Source organism: Dendropsophus ebraccatus, chromosome 4 (genome assembly GCF_027789765.1).
Source record: "Dendropsophus ebraccatus isolate aDenEbr1 chromosome 4, aDenEbr1.pat, whole genome shotgun sequence".
Lineage (NCBI taxonomy): Eukaryota > Metazoa > Chordata > Amphibia > Anura > Hylidae > Dendropsophus > Dendropsophus ebraccatus.
The window spans coordinates 166,217,845-166,241,480 of NC_091457.1; the positions used below are offsets into that span (position 1 = coordinate 166,217,845).

Below are 23,636 nucleotides of genomic sequence, written 5' to 3' on the forward strand. Positions count from 1 at the left end.
ATCGTGGTGGCGGCTCTATGGGCCCTCCGGCAGCTGTGGGGCCCCCTGCATCGTGGTGGCGGCTCTATGGGCCCTCTGGCAGCTGTGGGGCCCCCTGCATCGTGGTTGGCGGCTCTATGGGCCCTCCGGCAGCTGTGGGGCCCCCCGGATGGTGGTGTTGGCTCTATGGGCCCTTTGGCAGCTGTGGGGGCCCCTGCATCATGGTGTTGGCTCTATGGGCCCTCCGGCAGCTGTGGGGCCCCCTGCATCGTGGCGGCGGCTCTATGGGCCCTTTGGCAGCTGTGGGGCCCCCCGGATGGTGGTGTTGGCTCTATGGGCCCTTTGGCAGCTGTGGGGCCCCCTGCATCGTGGTGTTGGCTCTATGGGCCCTCCGGCAGCTGTGGGCCCCCTGGATAGTGGTGTCATTTCTATAGACCCTCTGGCAGCTGTGGGGCCCCCTGGATGGTGGTATTGGCTCTATGGGCCCTTTGGCAGCTGTGGGGCCCCCTGGATCATGGTGTTGGCTCTATGGGCCCTCCGGCAGCTGTGGGGCCCCCTGGATGGTGGTGTTGGCTCTATGGACCCTCCGGCAGCTGTGGGCCCCCTGGATAGTGGTAGCATCTCTATAGACCCTCCGGCAGCTGTGGGGCCCCCTGCATCGTGGTGGCGGCTCTATGGGCCTTCCGGCAGCTGTGGGGCCCCCTGCATCGTGGTGGCAGCTCTATGGGCCCTCCGGCAGCTGTGGGGCCCCCTGCATCGTGGTGGCGGCTCTATGGGCCCTGCGGCAGCTGTGGGGCCCCCCGGATGGTGGTGTTGGCTCTATGGGCCCTTTGGCAGCTGTGGGGGCCCCTGCATCATGGTGTTGGCTCTATGGGCCCTCCGGCAGCTGTGGGGCCCCCTGCATCGTGGTGGCGGCTCTATGGGCCCTTTGGCAGCTGTGGGGAACCCCGGATGGTGGTGTTGGCTCTATGGGCCCTCCGGCAGCTGTGGGGCCCCCTGCATCGTGGTGTTGGCTCTATGGGCCCTCCGGCAGTTGTGGGGCACCCTGCATCGTGGTGTTGGCTCTATGGGCCCTTTGGCAGCTGTGGGGCCCCCCGGATGGTGGTGTTGGCTCTATGGGCTCTTTGGCAGCTGTGGGGGCCCCTGCATCATGGTGTTGGCTCTATGGGCCCTCCGGCAGCTGTGGGGCCCCCTGGATGGTGGTGTTGGCTCTATGGGCCCTCCGGCAGCTGTGGGAGGCAGTCAGCATGGCTCCAGATACCTGTGACCCCTAGCAGAATGTTATGGGGCCACTCCGTACCTTCCAGCTGCTGTCTTTGCTGCACCCTCTTGTTACCATGGTTATTAGATGGCGGGCAGAATAATGGACTCCACAGTGTATAATACTTCCAAAGATTTAGTGGTCTCCTCAGATGTGCATTTCTATCTTATTTTATGTATATTCATAACTCTTATAAGCAGGCAGCTCATATCACTGATATATTCTATATATTATAGAATCTTTATCCTCCTCCTGTTCAGGCAGAATCGTGTACATGAAGGGTTAATCCTCCCTCACTTTGGTAGGATTCATTATAATGGACGATTCCCCCTCCCACCATGAGATGGCAGCACGTCAGTTCGCGCTCGCTTTTCAGCAGGCCGTCTTGCCTCGGGTGACGTCCCACTCAGCGCGTGAGCCCTTTTACTGGGCATGCGCACTAGGTCCGGCCTTTTCCCAGTTCTCCGGCGCCGTAACCAGCGCTGTGACTCTCCGGTCCTCGCCTTGACGGGACAAAATCCGCAGAAATGGTCAGTACCGGGGCCCGATACCGGCAGCGATCGGTGCCTGAGTGTCCCCCGCAGTGTGCCCGCCGCTCTGTCGCCCCGGCCCCGCGGTTTTAGGTGCGGATGGTGATAGATTGTGGCCGGGGCCGCTCGGCTTCCAGCGTGGCCTAATGGCTGCTGTGGTGTCAGGCGGCGGCCTAGTGCTGCCGCTGCGGCTCTGCGCCCCCGTGTGAACTGTCACTGCTGCAGTGTCCGCTATCTGCTACAGTGTGTTATATATAATGTCTACTGGTTTATGTGGTGGTAGTGGCTGCGGTACTGCATGTAGTGTGCACTATGTCCTATAGGCAGGTAACGCAGTGTGTACAGGCTCTTACTACAGGCGGCGTTTGTGCAGTGTGGATAATTATTTTATAATTCTATTGTGTGACCAGATCCTGGGGGGCCCTGATGGTACTATAGGGGGGGGGGGGGGGGTCAGTCCATGCTGTTACTATAGGGGGGAGCACATAGCGGGGTCTGTCCATGCTGTTACTATAGGGGGAGCAAATAATACTGGGGCCCTGATGTTACTATAGAGGGGGGGGGGGTCAGTCCATGCTGTTACTATAGGGGGGCACCTAGTGGGGTCAGTCCATGCTGTCACTATAGGGGGGGCACCTAGTGGGGTCAGTCCATGCTGTCACAATAGGGGGGGCACCTAGTGGGGTCAGTCCATGCTGTCACTATAGGGGGGGCACCTAGTGGGGTCAGTCCATGCTGTCACTATAGGGGGGGCACCTAGTGGGGTCAGTCCATGCTGTCACTATAGGGGGGGCACCTAGTGGGGTCAGTCCATGCTGTCACTATAGGGGGGGCACCTAGTGGGGTCAGTCCATGCTGTCACTATAGGGGGGGCACCTAGTGGGGTCAGTCCATGCTGTCACTATAGGGGGGGCACCTAGTGGGGTCAGTCCATGCTGTCACTATAGGGGGGGCACCTAGTGGGGTCAGTCCATGCTGTCACTATAGGGGGGGCACCTAGTGGGGTCAGTCCATGCTGTCACTATAGGGGGGGCACCTAGTGGGGTCAGTCCATGCTGTCACTATAGGGGGGGCAAATAATACTGGGGCCCCTGATGTTACTATAGGGGGGGGGGTCAGTCCATGCTGTCACTATAGGGGGGGCACCTAGTGGGGTCAGTCCATGCTGTCACTATAGGGGGGGCACCTAGTGGGTTCAGTCCATGCTGTAACTATAGGGGGGGCAAATAATACTGGGGCCCCTGATGTTACTATAGGGGGGGGGGTCAGTCCATGCTGTCACTGTAGGGGGGGCACATAATATTGGGGGGCCCTGATGTTACTATAGGGGAGCACATAGTGGGTTCTGTCCATGCTGTTACTATAGGAAGCACTTAGTGGGGTCCGTCCATGCTGTTACTATAGGGGGGGTGCACATAGCGGGGTCCGTCCATGCTGTTACTATAGGGGGGACACATAGCAGGGTCAGTCCATGCTGTTACTATAGGGGGGGGGGGAGCACATAGTGGGGTCTGTCCATGCTGTTACTATAGTGGGGTCACATAGCAGGGTCAGTCCATGCTGTTACTGTAGGGGTGGGGGGGCACATAGCGGGGTCTGTCCATGCTGTTGCTATAGGGGGGACACATAGCAGGGTCAGTCTGTGCTGTGAGTCTATGGGGGCACATCGTACCATCAGTCCCTGCTCTTCCCCTAAGGGTCACTCATTATTATTGGCTGTGATGTGATTCTTGGGGCACACAATACTGCTGGGCCCTGATGCATGTTCTGTGAGTGGTCACATGACGTCTTTAGCCTGTATGTATATGTAGCGTTAGGTTCCCTGGTACATTAGGCTGCAGGTCCTCCTCATGTACTGACTCTCTCCTACGGCTCCGTTCACATGTGTTCTATGACAGCAGGAAAGATGGAGCTGAGGAGCCGGTCCCCCTGGACCCCAGTCACTTATAGGGGGCTCTGCCGCGCTGATGGGGTGGATGGGGCTCTGCCGCGCTGATGGGGTGGATGGGGCTCTGCCGCGCTGATGGGGTGGATGGGGCTCTGCCGCGCTGATGGGGTGGATGGGGCTCTGCCGCGCTGATGGGGTGGATGGGGCTCTGCCGCGCTGATGGGGTGGATGGGGCTCTGTCGCGCTGCTCTTCCCATCCCCTCTGGCAGATTCTGCAGTGGAGTCACAGATGTGACCAGAACCTCACACACACGCGTCACTCCGCCTCCCCCGATCAGATTTGTCGTGTTCACGCTGTGTGTGGTTCTTCACTTGTATCATAAATGTTTGGTGTGAGGATTTCCTGCTCCGATCATGGGGACTGTAACATACGCTGCGTCACAGTATCAGGGGGTGATACTCTGCACTATGTGACCTTTCATTATTACAGATCTGCTCACAGAGCGCCCTCTTCAGGACGCCCGCCCTCATACCGTGCACATTGTATAGGAGGCGCCCGAGCACAGATCTGCAGAGGCCGTGGTCCTGTGCGTTGGCCTGTACTGTCCGTGTGTAGGGGGTGTATGGGGGTAACCATACTGTGTAACACCTCGTTGATTCTGTGTCATTTCTTCATACTTTTAGGGGTTCGTTAAAGTTGTGAAGAACAAGGCCTACTTCAAGCGCTACCAGGTCAAGTTCCGCAGAAGGAGAGGTGAGTGGGGTCCTGAGACTTTACCTACTTATACATGGGGCCTTGGTGGATATGGGCAGCGCCTGTGACGTACCGATACCGCATCGTTATAAGATACAGCGTCAGTGCTGACCCGGCTCTCAGCTCACGGTCTACAAGGTTCCCGGTCTATGATTTTGCTGACGTAACTTTTTTTTTTCCTCCTTAGAGGGCAAGACTGACTACTATGCCCGCAAGAGACTGGTCGTCCAGGACAAGAACAAGTACAATACACCTAAGTACAGGATGATTGTGCGCGTCACCAACAGGGACATCATCTGCCAGGTACGTCCAGCTAGAACACAGGTGTCAAACTCTGACCCTCCAGCTGTTAAGACTACAATTCCCATCATGCCTAGAGAGCTAAAGGTTTGGCTGCCCTGGCATGATGGGAAAACTCCCCGTCCTGACACATTCTGTGCATGGAGGGAGCTGCAATAAGTGACCCGTCTTATCTATTAGTGTTAGCATGGACCTAGCGAATTCTGGTCACCGTAGATTGTTGGCTTAAAGGGCTATTCCGGCCAAAACTTACTGTTGATCTCTCCAGTAGGGATTCAGTTAGGACACATGGCATCACATTTCTTGGTCGGTAGGGTGCCATATACTGGGACCCCCGCTAATCTCTAAGAATGAGGGGACAGAGGTGCTTGGCCAAACATCATGTGCCCCTTGGTTCAGCTCTGCTTGTGGAGCTGAAGCCCATTGTGTACGGCTACACTGAGACTGTGCAGATCTGTATACCTCTTGCATGCGGCATTTAGCTGAGCGCTTCTGCTCCTTCATTTTAGCGATCAGCTGTATTGGGGGTCTCAGCTCCTAGACCCCCAGCTGAACAAAACTTTAGGTTTGTTGAACTGCTAAATGTAAAGGCACGGTCCTGACGTCCATTGTCTGACAAGGTGGCGTATGTTTTAGGTGCACTGTGTATAGCAAACTCAGCTGCTTGGTGCGAATAATTTTAGTACAAAACCAAAATTGTTGCAGCAAATCTGGGCCACAGTGTGATAAAGGCGACTGATGGAGGGCGAGGTAGAGCTGCGGGATGCCGCCTCTAGAGACGAGTCAGATTTGTTCTGTTTCGTACCAAGTAAAACTGTTCTACGCTCCTCTCACTCAGACTGACAGCTCCGTGTACAGGGAGGAGACCGCCTCGGCACCACCTGGGAAACATGGATCCCGCCATAGCTCGCTCTATATCTTCCAGGCAGTCTCCTCCCTGTGCACGGAGCCGGCAGTCTGAGCGAGAGGAGCGTAGAACAGTTTTACTTCTTACGAAACAGAACAAACCTGATTTGCGCTGTCACCTCCAACACCTAAGTTAGAAAGATAAAGCAGATTTGGAATAAGCGCTGTATAATCTACTTATATGTTTTTGCATTCTTCTTGCTTTAAGCCACAAATGAAAGAGTCTAAGTAGTCCCCTCCGTTATATATATTAGGGAACCGAGGGGTCCCCTCCGATATATATTCGGGAGCCGAGGGGTCCCCTCCGTTTTATATATATATTCGGGAGCCGAGGGGTCCCCTCCGTTATATATATTCGGGAGCCGAGGGGTCCCCTCCGTTTTAATGTTTATGTGTATGTGTCCCCTCCGTTATATATATTAGGGAGCCGAGGGGTCCCCTCCGTTTTAATGTGTATGTGTCCCCTCCGTTATTTATATTCGGGAGCCGAGGGGTCCTCCGCGTCAGAATCCTTTTCCTACCTACAGATGACTTCAATGTTTGCTGGAGCAGCGTGACACCCCTAGGAGTGAATGGAGTCAGGGGTGTCGCACTATTGCATTGGCTGAAACACCTGAACCCTTTCTGTAGAGGAGTGTGTCGCCCTAATCTAGTGTCTGTCACCTATCTGCAGCTTGCTTAAGTTTCTGAGTAGGTTAATAGTTGTAAGTTTTAGTAATCTGTATCCTCTAGCAGACGTCTTAAAACCCCTGAAGATTAGGCCTTGGGGCTGTGACTTCTGGCGTCCCGTATGACCAGTCCTCAGCTTATAGTTAGTGGCGGGCTGCTGCAGGTTACGTTGTTCAGACATGATGATTCTTGTCAACTTGGCATACACCTGACAAGTCGGCCACAGTGTGGGCACGCTCGTCTTCTCACCTCTGATCCGCAGGAACTATGCTAAATCTATTGACTGATTCTTGCTGCTTTTTTTTTCACAGATTGCCTACGCCAAAATTGAAGGAGACACAATTGTCTGTGCAGCATATTCCCATGAACTGCCCAAGTACGGTGTCAAGGCCGGGCTGACAAACTATGCTGCTGCTTATTGCACAGGACTGCTGCTGGCCCGCAGGGTAGGTGACACTATGATTGGAGGGGAGCCGCTCTGCATAGTCTAGCTGTGTCCTCGCTCCTGGCAGGATAGTAGATGATGCTGGATTACAGGATCTCATGTGATGTCAGTGGATTTCAGTCAAACAATAGGAATGCTAAGACAAAGATGTGCTAGATCCAGTGACTTGTTAACGATGAAACGGCGGGGTGGGTCACCAGTTCTGGTGTCTGATGGGTGGAGTAAAACATAGTAAATAGGGCTGAAAGAAGACAAGAGTCCATCAGGTTCAACCTAGGGGAAGGCAAAAATCCCTATAAGGCTGATGATGATGATGATTTCCCCATCACAGGGAGAAAATTCCTTCCCGACTCCGATGGCGATCAGAATAATCCCTGGATCAACGTATCACCAGAAATCTAATGCCCATGCAATATGATATTGTTTAAGAAAAGCATCCCGGCCTCCCTTGTACATATAATATAATATAATGAATTGGCCATAATATGTGGCAGAGGTCCACAGTCTTACCGCTCATACAGTAAAGAATCTGCTTTGATGTGAAATCTTTCCTCTAGACGTAGAGGATGCCCCCTTGTCATGGTTACAGACCTAGGAGTAGGAGATCGCCACAAAGATCTCTGTAATGTCCATTCATATATTTGTACATCAGATCGCACCTAAGACGTTGTTTTTCTTTTTTTTTTTCCCTAGTGTAAATAACCCCAGGTGTGATAACCTGTCCTGGTCCTGTAACCCACCTCCCCTTCCCTTAATTACCTTTGTCGCCCTCCTCTGCACCCGCTCCAGTTCAGTAGTGTCCTTCTTTACTGATGCTGTACACAGTATATATCATGTGTGGTCTGACCAGTGATTTATAAAGAGCAAAAACTATGTTCTCATCTTAGAGTCACTGTCGTATTTTTTTTTGCAGAAATCAATAGTCCAGGCGATTTTAAGAAACTTTGTAATTGGGCTTATTAGCCAAATCTGCCATTATCTGCATGTAAAAAGCCTTTTCCCAGGTCCCCCCCCCCCCTCCTTCCTCTTTTTCATCCACTCTGAAAAATCTGAAAATTGTGACTTGTTGCAGGAGTTGACCCTGTCTGCTCTATGGAGAGGGGAGGGGGGAGGAGGAAGGAGGGAGTTAGCCGGCAGCAGAAAGCAGATAACAGAGGATTACAGGCACGGAGCTGGGTGACAGCTGTAATCCGAGCTCAGACTGGTCACTGGTGATTGTCACAGGAGATATCCCGTGAGGGGTTTGTAGATTAACTCTTTGTTGTCCTGTTTTGGTCTTTTCTTTAGCTCTCTCCATAGAACAATGAAGACAGGGGGGAGAGCTTCAAACTGCTTTTTCATGATAAAAATGCATTTTTCGGATAATAAACCCAATTACAAAGTTTCTTAAAATCGCCTGGACTATTGATTTCTGCAAAAAAAAAATTCACGACAGTGACACTTTAAGCATCTTGGCCGCTTTTGATGCCCCCCATTTTATTAGCCTTGGCAGCTGCTGCCTGGCACTGATACCTATAGATGAGGTATCTGTCCACCAATACCCCCAGCTCCTTTCCGGCAGCAGTTTTACCCAGTGTTTTATTATTTAGCACATAACTGTACTTATTATTTCTACGGCCCAGACTGATCCTTATGGTGAAATGTCCTTCCCATTAGTCCACTTATGTTTCCGGCAGCACCTGAATATTGTCTCTGCTGAAACCCCATTGTCTCTATACTGAGTTCCACTTTTCCCATAACTGTCAAAAAAGAAATATCTATATCTATCTATCTTTTTTTTTTTTTTTTTTTTTTTTTTTTTTTTTTTTTTTTTTTTGTCCGATAGTAATGGCTTACTTTTTTTTTTTAACTCCGCTTTTAGCTTTTGAACAAGTTCGGCCTGGACAAAGTCTATGAAGGCCAAGTGGACGTCACTGGTGATGAGTATAATGTGGAAAGCATTGACGGACAGCCTGGCGCCTTCACCTGTTACCTGGACGCCGGCCTCACCAGAACCACAACCGGAAACAGAGTCTTTGGTGCCCTGAAGGGAGCCGTAGACGGTGGCCTCTCCATTCCCCACAGGTGAGCGGTGGTACATGAATCTGGATATAAACGTGCAGCGTACGGGTCACACTCCTGCGCTAGTCGCTCTGCAGACGTCAGTCCAAGGGGTTTTTTTTACTTTTTTGACACTAACCGCACACACAGGCGTATATGATTATTCCTATTACATGGCCTGATGTCATGGCCTGAGGTCGTGCGAGGATGCTGAGGAGCTTGTGGTGCTTTTACAATGCTTGATAAATCGTGCAGAAATTCCAATTTCTCTCCTGTTTAGAGTTGTGCAGCCATTAGAGTAGCAGTTCACAAAATGTTTCATCTGCATCTTATACTATTGTCTTGATGTAATCTATTGGCATCATGTTATAGAGCAGGAAGGGCTGAGCAGAGTGACATATATCATTGTGGGACAAAATTTAATGTAACTTGTAACATGTTGAGTGAAATTCCTGTTATGTAATAAGGAGTCCAGTGGGCGGAGTCACTCAATGGACTGGACTTTTTTTTTTTTTTTAACCTGGAAACATCAGATATCACTAAATTATGTTATACTGAAGCTTTTCCCATATAGATATATATCATTCCACTCAGCTCCTCCAGCTCTGTAACATGATGCTGATAGCTTAGGAAGCATTTTAGGGTGACATGGGAGCAAAAAGTGTTCTATGATATGTGGCCAGTACTCGGGCTGTATGATCGGGGCTGCTCTATGATGCGGCCCCTTAAATCCAGCATGTCCTCTGTTTTCTCAGTATCGGTAGTAGAACTGAGATTTGTAGGAATTGTCAGTGTGATTGTGAACTCTTCATGTGAGGCTCCCGCGTCCTCGGATGACCCGTTTCTGATCATGTGCCCTGACCATATGGCATATGTGCATCTGTACTGTGGCATCTGGTAAACTTTTTTTTTTTTTCTTCCCCTCAGCACAAAACGATTCCCCGGCTTCGATTCAGAGAGCAAAGAGTTCAACGCTGAAGTTCACCGCAAACACATACTGGGCCAGAACATAGCGGAGTACATGCGTCTTCTTATAGAGGAGGATGAGGATGCGTACAAGAAGCAGTTCTCTCAGTACATCAAGAACGGCATCACAGCTGACTTGGTATGTGTGCTGCCCCAATGTGCCGGCTGTGTATATAGATCACTCTATGGCTCCTGTCCGAGACCAGAGCTGCGTACAGGACCTGCTGCCTGCTCAGCCAATCACCAGCCGAGATGGGACAACGCTGCAGGGGCTGCACTAAGTTTCTCGTCTTGGAAATAGGAAGTCAACAAATGAATGAAAGAGCAGACAGATGAACCATAGCTGCAGAAAACTGGAGATATGGCTGCATTATTTTTAATTTTTACATGTGGGCCCACTACTTACTGTGTCCGAAGTGACTGCTGCTCAGCCAATCGCTGGCTGCGGTGATGTCCTGGTGATTGGCTGAGTGGCCAGTTCAAGTGGCCCAAAGCTAACAGGACCTCAGGCAGAGTGAAGTTATGGGTTGGTTCTCGTGTTTTTTTTTTTTTTTTTTTTGCAGTCATCAGTTATAGGCCATACATTGCTATTACACAAAGCGATGCCTGTCACCCCTTGCAGAATCTGCTTAATGCAGGTCATCACTGCCTGTGTGCCCACCGTATAGCTCTGGGTTGATGACCACTTTTTAAAGCTACTCTGTACCCAAAATCTGATTCTTCCCCCCCCCTTGTACCTTCAGATAGCTGCTTTTAATGCTAGATATGTCCTGGGTTCCCTTCGGAACGTGATGCAGGTATCGTCCTAAAAAACTTTTGAACTGGCAGTAGGGATGTCACGATACCAGAATTTTGAGTTCGATACCAATACCAACTTTTTTATTTCGATACTCAATACCATTTCGATACTTGATTCAATATAATGCTGTTTTCTGATTCCCATAACTTTTAAAATCTTTCAGCCGGTAGGGCTGTCTGAGAGTCTTTTTTTAGTGCGCAGTGATTTGCAGCTTTGATTGGTACCGTGTTTGCATATATGACTTTTTTGGTGCAAACGCTGTATACTGTGCGAGATTGGGAAGGTAGTATGGCTGACACACAGTATAGTATGTTGGGGGTAGTAGTTGTATGGCTGACACACAGTATAGTATGTTGGGGGTAGTAGTTGTATGGCTGACACACAGTATAGTATGTTGGGGGTAGTAGTTGTATGGCTGACACACAGTATAGTATGTTGGGGGTAGTAGTTGTATGGCTGACTCACAGTATAGTAGGTTGGGGGTAGTAGTAGTATGGCTGACTCACAGTATAGTAGGTTGGGGGTAGTAGTAGTATGGCAGATGCACAGTATAGTAGGTTGGGGGTAGTAGTAGTATGGCAGATGCACAGTATAGTAGGTTGGGGGTAGTAGTATGGCAAATGCACAGTATAGTATGACTGGGGTAGTAGTAGTATGGCAGATGCACAGTATAGTAGGTTGGGGGTAGTAGTATGGCTGACACATAACATTAGTATAGTATATTGGGGATAGTAGTTGTATGGTTGACACATAACATTAGTATAGTATATTGGGGATAGTAGTTGTATGGTTGACACATAGCTATACAACTACTATCCCCAACATACTATACTAGTGCTGACCCAGCACTAGTATAGTACATTGGGGATAGTAATAGTTGTAGTGGAGCAGAACCCTCACCTCCTGCTCCGTGCTGCCCGGTCCCGGCATCACTCCTGCCTCCCTCCTCGTTGTGACTCCCAGCCCCCGCACCACACAGGCCGCAGCCTCCTCACTACGGGACAATCTCTAAAGCCATCGGCTGAGGCGCACGGAGCGGCTCGGATGCTGCTGACACAGCGGCATCTACACAGTTAAATAGCCGGTGTAACTGTGTAGATGCCGCTGTAACTGTGTAGATGCCGCTGTGAAGTGTCAGCACTCAGCAGCATCCGAGCTGCTCCGTACGCCGCAGCCGATGGCTTTGGAGATTGTCCCGTAGTGAGGAGGCTGCGGCCTGTGTGCGGGGGCTGGGAGTCACAACGGAGCACAGCCCAGTATAAATACCGCTCCATTAGTGACAGCGGCATGCCGTACCCGGACGGCCCGCGCAGGTTGCAGACCAGGGGTCGGCCCGTGGGAAGTGTGGGGTTAACCCCCGGCCGTGACACATGTGCAGTGGCACGCTGGCTCACTAACCTGCTTGACCGGGCAGCATGGAGATGGAGCAGAAGTTGGTGAGCCGCGTGGGGGAGAGAGATGACACCGGGACCAGGCAGCATGGAGAAGGAGTTGGTGAGCTGCGCGGGGGCACACAGAGAACACGGCCGGCGCTCAGATAGCCGCCGACCGTGTTCTCTGCACTATACTCTATGTTAAGCTGCGCTATTGCACATCTTAACATAAAGTTAAACCGTTTTTTTGCCCAGAATATCGATATTAGTATCGATATTTCGGTGCATCACTAACTGGCAGCCCCGTGCCAAATGGCCGTGGCCTAGATTGTGTATGCATTAGGCCGGCACACACTCTCTGTCCCTCCTCCCCGGGAACATTAGAAGCCACATTAACCACATGTGGCTCGATCTGTACTGATTTTGTGAAGTTTGCACACAGCATTATTACTAGTGTTGGTGCACATTCCCACCTTGTGCGATTAGTCTGTACATGGACAATGTGCTACAGACCAGAATTCCTTGCACCAACGCTTATGCCGGATCCGAAACAGTTGTTGTGTCAGTGCAATAACACGAAGATTTAATAAGTTTCAGAGCTCCCGGCATCATAATGAATGATGAATGAAGGATTTCTGCCTTCCAGTCTCTATCACATTGTCCATGCGCGGACTGTAATCGCAGAGTGTGAATGTGCCCCAACACTTGCTGCTATTGAGGTGACCCTTGTGATCTCTGCTCTGCGGTCACTGCTGACTACACAGGACAACCTCCACCTGAGCCCAAGGAGCGGAGTCTCGGCTTTTACCTTTCCTGTTGGTACTTGGGTCAGTCTGAGCAAAAAGTCTTGTTACTAGAAATTTCTATTCTTAACTGCGCACCATTTGTTTGAGATTTTTGGTCTTTATAGACTTAAAGTTTGTGGTTTTTTACTTTCTGGAAGTATAACTGTAGTGAGCGGCACAGTGTATGCGTTACACCCGTCCAGGCCAGAGATGCAGGTGGGTGCAGGGGCTGCGCTCCAGTACCATGATCTAGTACCTGCCGTAAGAGTGGCGCATCATCAGCAGTCTGTGCTGTCTAGATTAGGGGCTTCTCTTCATTGCAGCACAGTCTGTAAAATCGTGAAACCTAATGTAATTGCTGCGTTGATGGAAATGCTCTGTGGTCGGTTCTCACTGGATTCTTTATCTTCACAGATGGAAGAAATGTACAAAAAGGCCCACTCCTCCATCCGAGAGAACCCAGTCCACGAAAAGAAGCCCGAGAGAGAAGTCAAAAAGAAGAGGTATGTGGTGATATGGCAGCTGAATTATAACCCGCCCTATAGTACACAAACCTGACTGGACTTGTAGGACCTTGTTACACAGGGCGTAATGGCCGATTATCAGCCAGGAGGGTCGCAAGAAACGCATCTGCGGCCGCTCGACCCGTGTGAAGGTGATTTATAACCATGCTGTCAGTTTCTGTATCACAGAACATTATACTTACCGCTGCTGTCATGCAGCATCCTATTCTCAGTCTCTTGTCCAGCTGCTGTTAAGGTCCGCCTCCTGTGACTGTCAATCATTCTGGAGGTGGCAGGGCCTGAAGGCAGTGGCTGGACGGGAGAGCAGGACAAACAGGATGCCGGATCACAGTAGCAGCACACTAGGTAAGTATGTACTGCTGCGTGATATGGAAGCATGGATCTATGTATATCTGTGCTGTCAGTTTCCATGGCTGCATGAATGACATGGATTGTTCGTGAAGCCCGGCCACTAGATTTCTCCTGTAGTGTAAAGGCGCCGCTCACTGACTGGCGCTCACTTCTGGTCACCTGCAGCTGAGCAATCCTCCTTAGCGGACCCTTGCTGTCACTCAAGACTTTTGACCAGTCACTGTATTGGGGTTTCAAACCTCTACTGGGTGAATAAATATGCAGCTCTTACACTGGTTCACAGCAGGAGAGAGGGCTCAGTATTGAATCTATTGCCTGCAGTCAGCTGGGGAGAGAAGCGATCAGATCAGTCACCTGACTCCCAACACCAATAAGGTTTACCTGGCAGTTTTTTCTTTGACACTTTAACCCTGTACTGCCCAGACTCCCAACTACTTGGAGTGGTGTCTTGCTTGGCCCTTAGCGTTCTGTAATATCCTAAAGACCTATGTCTCCACTCTTCCCTTGGCGGCTAAGCTTAGCTTATGGGTGACGTTGGTGGCAATCCATCCCGTCCTATAGCTCACATAGACCATGATGGATGGGTTGTTTTCAGCACTTTACAATGCTGCGACATGTAGCAGTATTGCAGCATCTCTATAATCTATAATAATCTCTTCCAGGTGGAACCGTGCCAAATTGTCTCTGGCACAAAAGAGAGACCGCATCGCTCAGAAAAAAGCCAGCTATCTCCGGGCTCAGGAGAAGATTACAGACAGCTAAACTGGGCGTCTTGCAGTTTTCTATACAAGTCTTGTGAAAATAAATCTATTCACTAAAAAAAAAAACGGTCTCTACTGTGTGATTGGCGGATGGGGCGCTGATAGTCAGCAGCAGCTGGGAAAAGGGGGTCCTCTGACTGCTGGGCCTAAAGTAGGACCCCCCCTCACTGTAACTCAATGAGAAATGGTTATGCTGTCCTCCCTACTTACAGCCTGTGTGAGCTGCCCTCCATGTATGCTCTCCTCCCTGTCTACAGCCTGTGTAAGCTGCCCTCCATGTATCCTCTCCTCCCTATATACAGCCTGTGTGAGCTGCCCTCCCTGTATGCTCTCCTCCCTATATACAGCCTGTGTGAGCTGCCCTCCATGTATGCTCTCCTCCCTATATACAGCCTATGTGATCTGCTCTCCCTATATACAGCCTGTGTGATATGCTCTCCCCCTATATACAGCCTATGTGACCTGCTCTCCCCTATATACAGCCTATGTGACCTGCTCTCCCCACTATATACAGCCTGTGTGAGCTGCTCTCCCCACTATATACAGCTGTGTGAGCTGCCCTCCATGTATGCTCTCCTGCCTATATACATCCTGTGAGCTGCCCTCCATGTATGCTATCCCCCTATATACAGCCTGTGTGAGCTGCTCTCCTCCCTATATACAGCTGTGTGAGCTGCCCTCCATGTATGCTCTCCTCCCTATCACCAGCCTGTGTGATCTGCCCTCCATATATGCTCTCCTCCCTATATACATCCTGTGTGAGCTGCCCTCCATGTATGCTCTCCTCCCTATATACAGTCTGTGTGAGCTGCCCTCCATGTATGCTCTCCTCCCTATATACAGCCTGTGTGAGCTGTCCTCCATGTATGCTCTCCTCCCTATATACAGCCTGTGTGAGCTGTCCTCCATATATGTTCTCCTCCCTATAATCTGAGGTGGTATGTAACATATCTGAGTGATTTCTCTCATGTTGCGGCTAAAGAGAAGAGTTTTGTGGAAAATTTCTAATGAATATATATATATTTTTTTAATTTGCATCCGGACAGCAAGTGAACAACAAAGCTGTGTAATGGAGTCTATGGGCTGTAATGTGACACTGTACACTAGGTGTAATGTGTATTCAAGCAGGGATGGGAGGGGGAGCAAGGAGGTGTTGCACCTAGATTGACATGGTACAGCCCATGTGTCGGCCATAGATTGACATGGTACAGCCCATGTGTCGGCCATAGATTGACATGGTACAGCCCATGTGTCGGCCATAGTCATGGGATCTCTGTGTATTCTGCCGATGCTGTAACTACTCTGCAAAACTGCAACTTATCTGTCTAGTGTGCATTTACCCTTAGACCCCCTGACACACCTCTATAGTATCTCTGGGTGTTGGAACATGCTGCCAGCACATATGCCTGTAAAGATGCCGCTACCTGGTTTAGGCCGTGGCATCTGCCCCTATAGGCCATTGATGGGATGTCCGTCCATCAACCTCCCAGAAACCATGGAGATGGGGAAACAATGATGGACGGATGACTCTTTGCTATAGACATAAACTGGATCCATCTTTATCCTTTGTGTCTAGCAGCTTTTCATCTTCTGCACTTAGAGCTATTCCACAGCCGGGACAGTAGAGGGCGCCACCTGCACAGTGTCTGCAGTAATGCAGCAGGTCTGGAGGAGAGGGCTCACCTGGTGTCATTTGGGGTGGGGTGGGGGGGTTCTATTCTGTGTGGCGGTCCTCCAGAGATGAATAAGTCACTGCCCCCTCTCACTGACCAGCGCTGCCAGGAGGGGGCGCCCCTCTCGCCTGGGATTTGTACAGGCATCAGAATATATAAAAAGGTAAAGATTCTGCAGCTGTTGCAGCACTACAACTCCCATCATTCCCTGACAGTATTCAGTGTGATCTAATGCAGTAATCTGTAACCTATAGCTTTTGAGCTGTTGCAGTACTACAACTCCCATCATGCCTCGGTATTGTCACTCAGCACAGACATGTTTGTTCTCCCGTTTATATCCAGAATAAGTGCTGTGCATATCCATCTGTTCTCTGTGGGGGGCGCTGACCATTTCCGAGCTCTGACCTCAGCAACTACTGCGGCTCCTATAGAGGTGCACCATTCTCCCAGCAGTGTGACCCCCTAGCTATCCCCAGATCAGCCAGCAGAGGGCGACACCTGCACAGCTATCCCCAGATCAGCCGGCAGAGGGCGACACCTGCACAGCTATCCCCAGATCAGCCAGCACAGGGCAACACCTGCATAGCTATCCCCAGATCAGCCAGCAGAGGGCGACACATGCACAGCTATCCCCAGATCAGCCAGCACAGGGTAACACCTGCACAGCTATCCCCAGATTAGCCTGCAGAGGGCAACACCTGCACAGCTATCCCCAGATTAGCCTGCAGAGGGCAACACCTGCACAGCTATCCCCAGATCAGCCTGCAGAGGGCGACACCTGCACAGCTATCCCCAGATCAGCCTGCAGAGGTCGACACCTGCACAGCTATCCCCAGATCAGCCAGCACAGGGCAACACCTGCACAGCTATCCCCAGATCAGCCTGCAGAGAGCGACACCTGCACAGCTATCCCCAGATCAGCCAGCAGAGGGCGACACCTGCACAGCTATCCCCAGATCAGCCTGCAAAGAGCGACACCTGCACAGCTATCCCCAGATCAGCCAGCAGAGGGCAACACCTGCACAGCTATCCCCAGATCAGCCAGCAGAGGGCGACACCTGCACAGCTATCCCCAGATCAGCCTGCAGAGGGCGACACCTGCACAGCTATCCCCCAAATCAGCCGGCAGAGGGCGACACCTGCACAGCTATCCCCCAGATCAGCCTGCAGAGGCCGACACCTGCACAGCTATCCCCAGATCAGCCAGCAGAGGGCAACACCTGCACAGCTATCCCCAGATTAGCCTGCAGAGGGCAACACCTGCACAGCTATCCCCAGATTAGCCTGCAGAGGGCAACACCTGCACAGCTATCCCCAGATCAGCCTGCAGAGGGCGACACCTGCACAGCTATCCCCAGATCAGCCTGCAGAGGTCGACACCTGCACAGCTATCCCCAGATCAGCCAGCACAGGGCAACACCTGCACAGCTATCCCCAGATCAGCCTGCAGAGAGCGACACCTGCACAGCTATCCCCAGATCAGCCAGCAGAGGGCGACACCTGCACAGCTATCCCCAGATCAGCCTGCACAGAGCGACACCTGCACAGCTATCCCCAGATCAGCCAGCAGAGGGCAACACCTGCACAGCTATCCCCAGATCAGCCAGCAGAGGGCGACACCTGCACAGCTATCCCCAGATCAGCCTGCAGAGGGCGACACCTGCACAGCTATCCCCCAAATCAGCCGGCAGAGGGCGACACCTGCACAGCTATCCCCCAGATCAGCCTGCAGAGGCCGACACCTGCACAGCTATCCCCAGATCAGCCAGCAGAGGGCAACACCTGCACAGCTATCCCCAGATCAGCCTGCAGAGGGCGACACCTGCAAAGCTATCCCCAGATCAGCCTGCAGAGGGCGACACCTGCACAGCTATCCCCAGATCAGCCTGCAGAGGGCGACACCTGCACAGCTATCCCCAGATCAGCCTGCAGAGGTCGACACCTGCACAGCTATCCCCAGATCAGCCTGCAGAGGGCGACACCTGAACAGCTATCCCCAGATCAGCCTGCAGAGGTCGACACCTGCACAGCTATCCCCCAAATCAGCCGGCAGAGGGCGACACCTGCACAGCTATCCCCAGATCAGCCTGCAGAGAGCTCGCACTCTTCCCTATGGACAGATACTTATTTTTTTTTTCTCCTAATTGAGCATTTTGTGGCCTCCAAGACTCCAATACCCATAGACCCCTATGGCCCCCCGCTCTGTAATCATCAGGGGCAAGAACCCCCAAACAGCCGTCTACATGGGGGGGGGGGGGGCTCCGTATAGAAGAGGTTCTGACAATACTCTTATAAGGATTTTGCATTGGCTTGGATTGATACTACCCCAATAGGGGGCACTAGAGAGTTATCCTGGAGATGAGTTAGTTCTCGTACAGACGATCATATACAATATGAAATATTAAATATTTTCTGAAGGAAAATGTGGAAAGAATCGATCGGGCGGAATCCATTTAATAAAACATGGGATTTATGGGCTGGAGAGTGGTCTGTCCGGCCGCGTCAGGGGGTCACTGGTTCTTATTCCGGGTTATTTATTATTTATAAGGAAGATGAAGAGTATTATTGTATTACCGTATATTGACAGATGCATCGACGGAAAAAGCTGCATGTAATGTGATCAGAACTGCGATTCTCAGAGCGGGAGGGGCGGACATCCCCCAGCTGCCCCAGATCCAATCGGCTAGCCTGGTATATCCGGCATTGGCTCGGGGAGCTTGTTGCATCGGTTGTATTAGCGTCCTTAAGGTGCACATTCAGTTGAATACAATGGCTGTGCAGGGAGCTGTCGGCCGCTCTGGGCTCCTGGCGTCTTGTCAGCTTCGTACCCCCAAACCCCGCACTCAGTCAGAGACACGGACTGGGGGCACAGAAGAAGGAAGGACAATGAGGACGGACACATAGAGCACCAGGCTCTTCCTACTGACACACAGGAGGGGCTTATATTGTGCTGCGGTGTAGTACCTGGTGCTGATGGGGAGGTGTACTGTGTATATGATGGTTCAGGCCATCTTGAAGACCTCTCAAAGCCACAACTTGCAGAATCTACCAGACAAACACTTGAGGCTTCTCTCTCATACAGTAGAGGCGTCCTCTGTGACCCCATATGGTAGTTAGGTCTCCTGCTTGTCCCCCATACAGTAGTTAGGCCCCCTTTGTGCCCCATATAGTAGATAGGCCCCTCTGTGCATTCATATAGTAATTACCTATCTGCCCTCCTATAGTGGTTAGGCCCCCATGTGCCCCCTGTATAGCAGTTAGGCATCTCTGTGCATATAATATCCTCTATGTAGGCATCAGTCTGTAGGTAATCACCCCTGGAAGTTAATAAAGTCCCCCTTTAGTATGCAATCAAGGGAGAAAGCGATGGATCCAGCATTCAATAAAACTTGTGAACTTTATTACAACAAGACACAAAGTCCTCCTTTAGTCTATTGCCCCAAGTGTAGTCCCCCCTTTAGTAGAAATCCTCTACTCAGTATATGGCCCCCAGTGTAGTCCCCCCTTTAGTAGAAAGCCTCTACTCAGTATATGGCCCCCAGTGTAGTCCCCCCTTTAGTAGAAAGCCTCTACTCAGTATATGGCCCCCAGTGTAGTCCCCCCTTACTGGGGGCCATATACTGAGTAAGGGCCATCTACTAAGGGGGGAACTTTACTGGGGGCCATATACTGAGTGGAGGCCATTTACTTAACTTCCCCCTTTAGTACATGGCCTCCACTTAGTATATGGCTCCAGTGTAGTTCCCCTTTAGTACATGGCCCCCACTCAGTATTTGGTCTCCAGTGTAGTCCTCCTTTATTAGATGGCCCCTACTCAGTATTTGGTCCCCACTATAGTCCTCCTTTAGTACATGGCCCCCACTCAGTATTTGGTCTCCAGGGTAGTCCCCCTTTAGTACATGGCCCCCACTCAGTATTTGGTCTCCAATGTAGTCCTCCTTTAGTAGATGGCCCCTACTCAGTATACGGTCCCCAGTGTAGTCCTCCTTTAGTAGATGGTTCCCACTCAGTATACGGTCCCCAGTGTAGTCCTTCTTTAGTAGATGGCCCCCACTCAGTATACGGTCCGCAGTGTAGTCCTCCTTTAGTAGATGGCCCCCACTCAGTATACGGTCCCCAGTGTAGTCCTTCTTTAGTAGATGGCCCCCACTCAGTATACGGTCCGCAGTGTAGTCCTCCTTTAGTAGAAGGCCCTCACTCAGGATATGGTCCCCAGTGTAGTCCGCCCTCAGTATATAGCCCCCAGTATAGCAAATGCTGATGACAGGGATCAGCACTGGTCACCTGGAGCCAGCCGGCGTATATGGGCCCGTAGCTATTGTCTGTGCCGTCCCCTATAGAATCCCCTATAAAACATTGTTCCTGATTATACAAATCAGCAGAATGAGGAAGAATTTGGTGCAATTATAATCCTATTTTCCCTGGATCCTCAGACGTCTTTACAATACCGATTGTTGGGTTTATCCCAGTGAATGGAGCCTTCAGATTGAATGCTGACTCGGGTGGGTTCACTGCACACCAGATACCTACAGATCCTGACTGACCTCACTGAGTTAACCTTAACTACAGTATATAAAAAAACATGGCGGCTTCCCTTACGTCCCATTGGCATCACAACATATGGGGTAAATTCGCCCCTGCGAGCCCCTGGGACGAAGGAATATTTAATGAAAAAATAACAATTAAATTTTAATCCCCTCCTCCATGAGGTATAAATAGGCTCCACCTCCCCCTAGACCTCAGTCTTTTTTTACTTCGTTGCTGTTAGCCCTAGGGGACTTTGTCCCTCCTCCGTTTTTATGCTTTGTTAACCTGTTGCATTCAGGTTTTCTCTCCAGGTAATGATTGCTGGGATGCCGCTGGAGCCGGTGTCCAGGTAGTATCCTGATATTTGCTTCTGCAGGTCTTAGCTTTTAAGTTTTTCTTACCTAGTGCTTCTTGGAACGCACTCTGCGTGTCACCCGAGCCGCTGGCTTTTCTTCCAGTCGCGTTCGACTGTGGAACGCATCGGCGCTGCGTGCATCTCAGCACTGCGGCGTCGGCGTCATGTCACTTCCGGCGCCCGGCAGCGGCGCGCGCTCTCTGCATGCCGGATTAGCTGTGTGTTTAAGGCAGAAGGTAAACTGTTGCTACCTCTAGGTCTGGCTGTCTTCCTCTGGAAGGATTTTCTGTGGCTCATTTGGATCTAATAGAAAACATCTGAGTGCAAAGTGCTGTGATCTCTCTTCTATAGACTTAAAAATGTCTGAAATGGAGACCAGTCCTGCTGCTGGCAAAAGACCTTCTAAGGAAGCACTTCATGTACCGAGTGTGAGACTCCTCTACCTGATGGCTATGGATACCCTAGGAGGATCATTTTTTCCAGATAAGATTCATCCTTTCTTTCATAAAAATATTTATGAATGCCTAAAAATATTTATAATGCCTAAGTACGCTGTCCTTCATGCAGACCTAAACCTATGAGGAGCCTGATGTTCAGGATGTAGCTGTATGGGTCAAGTACTATGTGCAAAAGACTTTAGCGGCTAATGAGAATCGCCGCCCGTGTCCTAAGTTAAAGACCAAACGGAGTATTTCTCTCTCTACTCCCAGCCTGTGAGTATATTACTTTATGGCTGTAGGATTATGGTCATTTTCAGTTTTACTGTGATTGATGAAGTTAACTCATCATCTTCTTCTGAAACCTCTTCTACTTCTGAAAATGAGAAAGAATTATTCAGGGGGTATTTCACAGCTGATAGAATTCACAAGCTCTGCTAAGCTGTGCAAGCTGAAATACACCCTGAGGAAATAGAAGAGGATAGGATTGGTCCTCCTCAAAAAAGCCTAGGGCTTTTTCTGTGGGTAAGACTTCAGTGTCTATGTTACAGGCGGAATGGAAGGAACCGGAAAAGGCTCCGGGTTTGAGCAAGAGGTTTAAGACCTTATATGTTCTCAAGGAAGAACAATGTAAGGACTGGATTGAGCCTCCAAAGGTGGACCCGGCCATAGCCAAACTGTCAAAATGTACTGTGCTGCCTGCGGAGGACGGATCCAATCTTAAGGATCCGATGGATAGAAGGGTGGAGGTAGCCCTCAAGAGATCATATACGGCAGCGGCAGCCCAAGGGGCAGTCTCCATTTCTTCTTTTGAGGTTTCTAGAAGCCTAAGAAGATGGCTGACCAAGGTCCAGGAAAATTGGAAGGTAGAGCTAGCAGGGACAAGGTCCTTCGCTCCTTAAAAAAGGTCATTATGGCCATTGACTTCCTCTGCGATGATGCATCTCAGGGAACCAGGTTAGCGTAAAAAAACTAGTACGCTCTCAACCGCTGCCGAAGGGCGCTATGGTTAAAACCCTGGGTTGGAGATGCTAACTCCAAAATTCAGCTCTGTAATATGGAGTTCCAGCCAGGTAGGCTGTTTGGCTCTGAGCTGGATAAATTAATGGAGGAATTGTCTGACAAGGAGGGGAAGTCCCTACCATTGTCCTATAAGAGCGGTGATTCCTTTCGCAGAGCAAAATCTCCTCAGCGAGGCAAAGGGAGATACCAGTACAGAGGTCGAGGAAGAAACTATTCCAGAAGAGGTTCCGGGAAGCAGCAGAATAAGGACACCAACAAGAAACCAGACTTCTGACGCAGAAGCTGTCCAGTGGGAACACGTCTGAGTTTGTTTCTCCCTGCCTGGGAAGAATTAAGAAAAGATCACTGGGTGTTAAATATTATTCAAAATGGTTATGTCCTTCATTTATCATCTCTTCCTCCTCCAAGATTTCTTCTGTCAAGAAATCTTAAGCCAGAAAGACACTTAGTCCTAGAGACAGAAATTCTTCGCCTCCTTTCCATTGAGGCTCTAGAGGATGTTCCTCTATCTGAGATCGGTCAGGGAGTTTACTCCCCAGTGTTACTAGTGCTGAAGCCATCCGGAAATTGTAGGCTTATTATAGATTTGCGATATCTCAACAGATGCATCGTAAAGAAGACTTTCCACATGGAGAACATAAGATCGGTAAAATCTATCCTCCAGGAGGGAGATTTTATGGTCACCATAGATCTACCGGATGCATATCTTCAGGTACCGATTCTGAAGGCTCACAGGAGAGCCTTCGCCATCCAAATCCAGGGGAAGGTAAGACACTTACAATTCAAAGTCCTTCCACCCGGAATACCTCCGCACCCTTTGTTTTCACAAAGGTAGTGTCACCATGATGGTTCGCTTCCGTTTACAGGGGATAAAGTTATCCCTTACCTGGATGATTGGTTGATTATGACTCAGACTCAGGATCTTCTGAGAGTTCAGTTGAACTATGTCCAGGACATACTTCAACAATTAGGTTGGCTTATGAACATAGAGAAATCAGACTTAATTCCTAATTCCTCCTCGTCAGGTATCCATAAGAACATAAATGCGCTTTTTAGGGCTCCTTGCCTCAGCTGCGGACGCGGTGCCATGGGCGTTATGGCACATGAGATTTCTTCAGAGAGAAGCACTAACAGTATGGAACCGAGGACTGAAGGACTTGGATGCGATGCATGTTCTATCGACTCAAACAAGACATTCTCTAATGTGGTGGAGACAAGTCAAACATGGAGTTTATTTTCAGAACCACACTGGATAACCATCACGACAGATGCTTCAGGAACAGGTTGGGG

At 50.4% G+C, this 23,636-nt stretch overlaps 1 protein-coding gene across 1 annotated transcript; it reads left to right on the forward strand.

Annotated features, from left to right (window-relative positions):
* Positions 1–1,661: 1,661 nt before the first annotated feature.
* On the forward strand, positions 1,662–14,397 carry RPL5 (ribosomal protein L5). The gene is made up of 8 exons (XM_069969084.1): positions 1,662–1,770; positions 4,343–4,412; positions 4,600–4,715; positions 6,599–6,733; positions 8,594–8,796; positions 9,700–9,877; positions 13,110–13,198; positions 14,233–14,397. Exons 1-8 carry the CDS (start codon positions 1,768–1,770, stop codon positions 14,330–14,332), a joined length of 894 nt encoding a protein of 297 aa, XP_069825185.1. The 5' UTR covers positions 1,662–1,767; the 3' UTR covers positions 14,333–14,397.
* Positions 14,398–23,636: the final 9,239 nt, after the last annotated feature.

Excerpts from the sequence above, each read along its gene's own strand:
- RPL5 (XM_069969084.1), top strand. Across the intron at positions 4,716-6,598 it reads ACAGGGACATCATCTGCCAG|ATTGCCTACGCCAAAATTGA; the intron begins GTACGTCCAGCT and ends TTTTTTTCACAG. Across the intron at positions 6,734-8,593 it reads GACTGCTGCTGGCCCGCAGG|CTTTTGAACAAGTTCGGCCT; the intron begins GTAGGTGACACT and ends CTCCGCTTTTAG.